The sequence below is a fragment of the Cebus imitator genome, unplaced genomic scaffold, assembly GCF_001604975.1.
Source record: "Cebus imitator isolate Cc_AM_T3 unplaced genomic scaffold, Cebus_imitator-1.0 Scaffold238, whole genome shotgun sequence".
Taxonomy (NCBI): Eukaryota; Metazoa; Chordata; class Mammalia; order Primates; family Cebidae; genus Cebus; species Cebus imitator.
Window position 1 is genome coordinate 3,411,265 of NW_016107553.1, and position 6,710 is coordinate 3,417,974.

At 45.0% G+C, this 6,710-nt stretch overlaps 1 protein-coding gene across 1 annotated transcript; it reads left to right on the forward strand.

Annotated features, from left to right (window-relative positions):
- Positions 1 to 3,321: 3,321 nt before the first annotated feature.
- On the forward strand, positions 3,322 to 4,730 carry HTR7 (5-hydroxytryptamine receptor 7). Its single transcript, XM_037727748.1, has 2 exons — positions 3,322 to 4,098; positions 4,685 to 4,730. The coding sequence occupies exons 1-2, from the start codon at positions 3,560 to 3,562 to the stop codon at positions 4,728 to 4,730; spliced, it is 585 nt and encodes a 194-aa protein (XP_037583676.1). The 5' UTR covers positions 3,322 to 3,559.
- Positions 4,731 to 6,710: the final 1,980 nt, after the last annotated feature.

The window sequence follows — 6,710 nt, forward strand, 5'->3', positions numbered from 1 at the left end:
TTATTTGCTGTATTTATATGTCACACAATTTAAAAGTTGTTATGAAACGAATATCTGTTTCCTCTGAAAAACTGGTATGTTGAAATCCTACTCCCCATTGTGATGGTATTAGTTGTGACAGAGTATCTCATCATGATTTTGATTTGCATTTCTCTGATGGTTAGGAATGATGAGCATTTTATCACATGTTTGTTGGCCACCCGTATGCCTTCTTTTGAGAAGTGTCTGTTCACGTCCTGTGCCCACTTTTTAATGGGGTTATTTGTTTCCTGCTTGTTTACTCGTTTAAGTTATGGTTTCCAAACATCCCTTTGTCAGATGGGAGAGGGAAGATTATTTGGGAGATGATTATGTCATGAGGGCAGAACCCTCCTGAATGGGATTAGTACCCTCACAAAAGAGATCTTAGGGCTAGGCGGGGTGGCTCACGTGTGTAATCTCAGCACTTTGGGAGGCCGAGGCAGGTGGATCACTTGAGGTCAGAAGTTCAAGACAAGCCTGGCCAACATGGTGAAATCTGTATGTAGTAAAAAAAAAAAAAAATTAGCCGAGTGTGGTAGCACGTGCCTGTAATCCCAGCTACTTGGGAGGCTGAAGCCAGAGAATCGCTTGAACCTGGGAGGTGGAGGTTGCAGTGAGCCAAGATTGCACCACTGTACTCCAGCCTGGGTGACAAAGCAAGACCCTGTCTCAACGAAAAAAAAACAGACCCAGAGAGTTCTCTTACCTGCTTTGCCAGGTGAAGCCACAGCAAGATGGCTATCTATAAGTCAGGAAATTGTCCCTTACCAGACGCTGAATTTACTAGCGCCTTGATCTTGGTAAACGTTCCTTGTTAAGCCACCCATGCTATGATATTTTTGTTATAGCATCCCAAAGAGACTAAAACAAGACAAAAGCAAAAACTAGAAGCTGCTGTGAAATATAAATGGGCTAGGTGAGGGCTGATAAGAGTGTAGGTGGTAAATCATATTGACTATAAGGTAAAATACAAATAAAATGATTAATTTTCAAAATCTGTGTGTAATTAATTAATGTGGAATATTATTTGACAGAGCCAAGACAGAATATATAAGTTGAACTGATTAGGGTATTCAAAGGGAAAAACAGAAAAGCCAAAGTAATTTAAAATGAGTTGAAAAGCTAAAATGAAAAAAGTCAAAGGTAGTATATTGAGAAATATACTATATTAAGCAACTTTTAAGTGGCGTTGAGACAATTCTAAACCTCGAAATAAAAAATGGAGACATTTCAAGGCAGTCACATCTGATCTTAGACAAGTTATAAATTTCTCCCAGTCTCTATTTCCTCCTCTGCACTGAAGGGTGATGCATTCCAGCAACAAACTGTCTTTTGTCTGAGATTATGTCTAATACAGTAGTATTTCCTCATTCTCAGGGGATATTGCCCAAGATCCCCAGTGGATGCCTGAAACCTCAGATGGTACCCAATCCTATATATACTATGTTTTTTCTATCTGATAAGAGAGAGGGCTACTAAGTGACTAATGGTGGATGGCATATATAGCAAGGATATGTTGAACAAAGGATGATTCATATCCTGGGTAAAACAGAGTTTTCATCACGCTACTCAGAATAGTGTGCAATTGACAACTTACATTGTTTATTTTTGAAATTTTCCATTTAATATTTTCCGATCATGGTTCATCATGGATAACTGAAACCAAGAAAAGCAAAGCAGAGAATAACTAACATAAGGTTGAAGAAATTTCCTCATCCATCTTCTTAACTATTGGATAATATTGCTTCGTGGCCTAGATATTATCTTGCACTCTTCCTCTGACTCAATGGATTGGTTTGCTTATCCTAGAGAGAGGAGAGCCGCTGAAATGTTGATCACAATGAAAGAGCTGTGAACATTGGCCCACCATTAGAGGTTTTTTTTTTTTTTCATTAAAACTTTGAATGTGTGGAGGGAAGAATATGGGCATAGTAATCAGATAAACCTGGGTTTGAAACATAACTGTTCCTTACCAGCTGATTGCAAGAGCAAACACGTTTCCTTATCTGGAAAAACAGGGCTAATGCCCACCTTGAAGAACGAAAGTGCTATTCAGCACTCAAATCAACATACTTTGAGGTTTTTATTCCTTTTCTTCTTATTTATAATCCGCTAGGGCCTAACTAGAAAAAAAAAAAAAAAAACACAGATTTGATTATTTTTAGAGTCTTAAACTGAAGAAATCACTGTTGGCTTGTAGTGAAACCTTTAAACAAAATGGAATGAAGCAAGTCTCACAAATAGTAAAAATCAGCCACTCTGTCAGAGTTTGGATACCAAGGGGAATTTTAGCCAACAGGTATTAAATCAACATACACCTCCAGGATTCTTCTGTAGAACAGTATAACCGGTCATTTCTTTGCTTATGTGTAAGACTTCTAGAATGCTATGGTAAAATTAACTCCCTTTTCAATATATTAGGCTTTAAAGTCTAAATATAAAGGCAGTCAGTGTCGATTTTCAGAGCGGAGAGGTCTGTTTCTAGACATCCAGGGAGGATTCGTCCAAATGGGTTTAACCCCCTTGGAGGCCTCGTCCCCAGAGCAACCCCATCTACTAGGTGCAAGGGGCATAAGGAATTCCCCTCCCTCCTTTTTTTCTTTCTTCCCCCTCTCTGAGCTCCCATCCTCATCCTCTTCGGCTGCTGCTTTTCCACCTTCGCTTCCTCCCATAAGCGGTCAAAATAGAAAACAGAAGTACCTATTTGTTGCTTAGTGTAGTGGTCGGAGAGGTTTTTTTTTTTTTTTTTTTTTTTTTTTTTTATTATTACCCCTCCAGGTTCTTCATTTCGCAATGATTGCGAACATCCGCTGGCTCATTAGGCGTCTTAACAAAAGAAAAATGCCCCACTCAACTGTGGCTGACTACTGCGCGGAGGCTGGGGTCGGCTGGAGGGGTTCTGGGTATCATTCGTCAAGGACAGTTCCCCGGGCAAAGGGACCCGGGATCCCAGGAGACGCGTGCAGCGCCGCCCCCTCACAGTGGGGAGGCGCGAGAGAGGCGGCGGTCCCTGCCCAGCCCTGGTAGCCCGTCCCGGGAGCGCGAGGGCGCGGGCAGCGGCCGGTGGCGGCAGCGGCGGGGACGCTGCGCGGCTGCCGCAGGGGAGCGCCGGGAGCGGCGGCGGCGGCGGCGGCGGCGGCGGGCGCGAGGGGCGGGGCGCACTCCGCAACTTCTGCCGCTGCCGCCGCCGCTGCCGCCCGGGCGCTCTCGGCCCAGCCGCGCTGCTGCTGCGAGCTGTGGAGCGGCCGGCTGAGCCCGGCCCAAGCGCCCGCGAGTCCGCGTGTCCCGGGCGTCCGTCGGGGGCCGAGACGCCTCCCGCAGGGAGTCCCCTCGCGGCCGCGCTCCCGCGTTACCCGCAGCGGCCGGGGACCCGGAGTGTGCGGGGGCCCCGAGACCTAGCCGGGCGCCCCCCAGCGGCCGGCGCGGGCCCCATGGCTGGGCCGGGCGGAGCGGAAGCGGCGAGGTGAAGCCCCGGGGCCGGCAGCCGGAGCGCGTGGCGGGGGCGCCGGCTCCATGGGCAGCTGCACACGGCGGCGCGATGATGGACGTTAACAGCAGCGGCCGCCCGGACCTCTACGGGCACCTCCGCTCTTTCCTCCTGCCAGAGGTGGGGCGCGGGCTGCCCGACCTGAGCCCCGACGGTGGCGCCGACCATGTCGTGGGCTCCTGGGCGCCGCACCTGCTGGGCGAGGTGACAGCCAGCCCCGCGCCCACCTGGGACGCGCCCCCGGACAATGCCTCTGGCTGTGGGGAGCAGATCAACTACGGCAGAGCCGAGAAAGTTGTGATCGGCTCCATCCTGACGCTCATCACGCTGCTGACGATCGCGGGCAACTGCCTGGTGGTGATCTCCGTGTGCTTCGTCAAGAAGCTCCGCCAGCCCTCCAACTACCTGATCGTGTCCCTGGCGCTGGCCGACCTCTCGGTGGCCGTGGCGGTCATGCCCTTCGTCAGCGTCACCGACCTCATCGGGGGCAAGTGGATCTTTGGCCACTTTTTCTGTAACGTCTTTATCGCCATGGACGTCATGTGCTGCACGGCCTCGATCATGACCCTGTGCGTGATCAGCATCGACAGGTAAGGGCCGGGCCGCCCCGTCCCGGGCTAGGGATCGGCTGGCAGCTCAGCCCTGCGCGCTCGCCCTTCCTGGGAGGATCAAGCCAGTCTTCGAGGCGGGATGAAGGGCTGTGCTTAAAACAACACCCCCTCCATCCACCCAACACCAACCAAACTTCAGTTACAGCATAGCCTGTGTACATCTTTAAAAGAAAACCCCGAAATGTTCTGGTTTACTGTAGTGACGATTTTAAGACCAAAATTATGAGTATTTTAAGCCTTAGTATTATCCACCAGGGGACCAGGAGGTCCCTTGGCTTGGGTTTTGGAAGGAAGGGATTTGATGCTCCTTGACTTGATCAAGCCTTGCTGTGAGCCTTAAGGAGTCATTTCTTTAAAAAAAAAAAAAAAAATCAGTCGGAGAAAAGCCACTTTGCTTCCCCAGTTGTGGAGCTACTCTCTAGGCCAATGAAAGGACCTTAGATGGTTCTAGAGTTGGGGTCTCAATGTCTTAGACATTGCATCCTTATGATGGTCAATTCGGAATTGCATTCTTGTTTGTGGAAGTCTGGTTTTAATGTTTGGCAATGCTGTCTGTATCTTGCAGGCTTGCTGACTGGAGCCTTGTTCCAGGTCTGAATGGCTGGTTCTAGCCTTTCATCATAGCCCTTGAGAACCTTCTCTTGAGAACTCCCTCACTGGAATAATTGAAACAGGCTTACCATCTGTCAGGGATGCTAGGGGAAAAATTCCTGCTTTGGGTGTCATATTGAACTAGGAGGCCCACAGGGTTTCTTCAGACTCTAAGGGGACAGGCTTTTGAAATGGAGCTAGTCTTTGACCCTTCAAATATTATGCAGTTGACAACCTGAAGTATGGTCTCAGTCCTCTTTGGCCTAAAACAACTCTGTTTCATTTGAAACTGAAATATGAAACCTTAATATTCACACTGAGCATTCTGCTGGTTTTTTAAAACCAGCCCAGGACTAGTATCCTGTTGCGTTTAATGATACAGAGAAATGGTTACTTATTTTCTTAGTGGATCTATAGAACCTTTGTATGTGTAAACCCTTCAGCCTAGGGGAAATAATTGATGCCTCTACACTTAAAATGACAGTGCCTCAAAGGATGGTCTAGCATGAAAAACTGAAATTTTCCTTTTTTTCTTCTTGAAAACACTGCTATTTGTGGTTTGTTGATACTTAAAATGTTCTGCTATGTGTATGTTTTGCTTGACCAGGGTTTATAATTACTAAATAAAGGAAATAATAGGAAAGGGAATATTTTTGAGAAGAAAAATACATTGTAGCTCCTTTTAGTTAACAATTTAGGTTATTTTTCTTTAAATTCATTCTACCATTTTATATGTCATGGTGGAAACTGCTGACAACAAACAAGGAATTAAGAGCAGAGCATGAACTGCATATGGGAGAATATTAGCAGCAAATTTGGCAGCTGAAGTTCTGAATTACAGTAGTTAAAAATGACAAAAACATATGCATTTACAGTTTGGCTGTAGCAACTGGAATTAGGAGAGTGCACTCAAACACATAGTAAGTATATACATGAATTATAAGCACAGAAATCTGACTGCTGAGCCAACCAAAACGGAGCATCTTGCATGAATGGAGTCCTTTTAAATGGAACTTAGTGTAATAAAACAAATAACGGTTTATGCTGCAAGTACTGTATTTATAACCATTTTATTTAAAAATGTCAGAGTTGATAAGCAATACATAAATAGTACCTTGTGCTAATTTGTCTCCTAAAGACAGTCAGTGTTTCTCTTCTGGGCTACATTGAGGTTTGGCTGAAATCACCTTGTGATTCCTGTACATGAGCTAAAGGCATTCTTCACTCAGCATGCATGTGTGACTTAGCATCAGCAGGCATGTCCTGAATACAGAGAAGAGATTAATCCTTCTTGGCAAGAGCTTAACATTTTATTGTTACCTATATTCTTATGATTGTCACAAAGTGTGGTAATATAGGCATGTAGATTTTCCTTTGACCTATGAGAATTACCCCACTGGTGAATTCTGCTTAAAAATTATTTTAGAAGATCAGCATATCAATTCTTTAGAGAAAACGAAGAATTGATAAAATTGGAAGACACAGACTGATTTTCTTCCAAGGACATTGAGAACTAAAAATGAGAAAAAAGGAAAATGTATTATTTCTGAAAAGAATGTTTTCTGCATTCTGTTGTAGAATATGACAGATGATATAAAATATGCTGTGAAAATATGTAAAAAATTAATCTTCATTCGTTCCCTTGTTCATTCCCTCGAGTACCTAACATAGGTTACACTGTGCTTTGTACAGCATAATCAAAGATGAATTACAATATTGTTGCCTTTGTGCTCATACTGTATTTTGAGAGTTTGGATATCTGTTGAGCATTTAACCTGTCTAAAATGGAAACTTTCATTTTTCTTGACTATTCCTCATCACACTGGGATGCTTTTCTAATGTGATGCCATACGGTTCTTCACAGGCTTCAGAGTTCCCGTCCCTGTCTTTTTCAGACAGTGACTTGTATGTATTGAAAAAGTAACAGCCATCAGATGAGAACTCTTGTCTTTCCACCACCAAACAAACAATCTGTACTGAAGATGTACCTTTTTTTTTTT

Bases quoted from the DNA above. Each gene is read 5' to 3' on its own strand.
- HTR7 (XM_037727748.1), top strand. From the start codon at position 3,560: ATGATGGACGTTAACAGCAGCGGCCGCCCGGACCTCTACGGGCACCTC. The intron at 4,099-4,684 runs GTAAGGGCCGGG...TGTATCTTGCAG, and splicing joins TGCGTGATCAGCATCGACAG to GCTTGCTGACTGGAGCCTTG.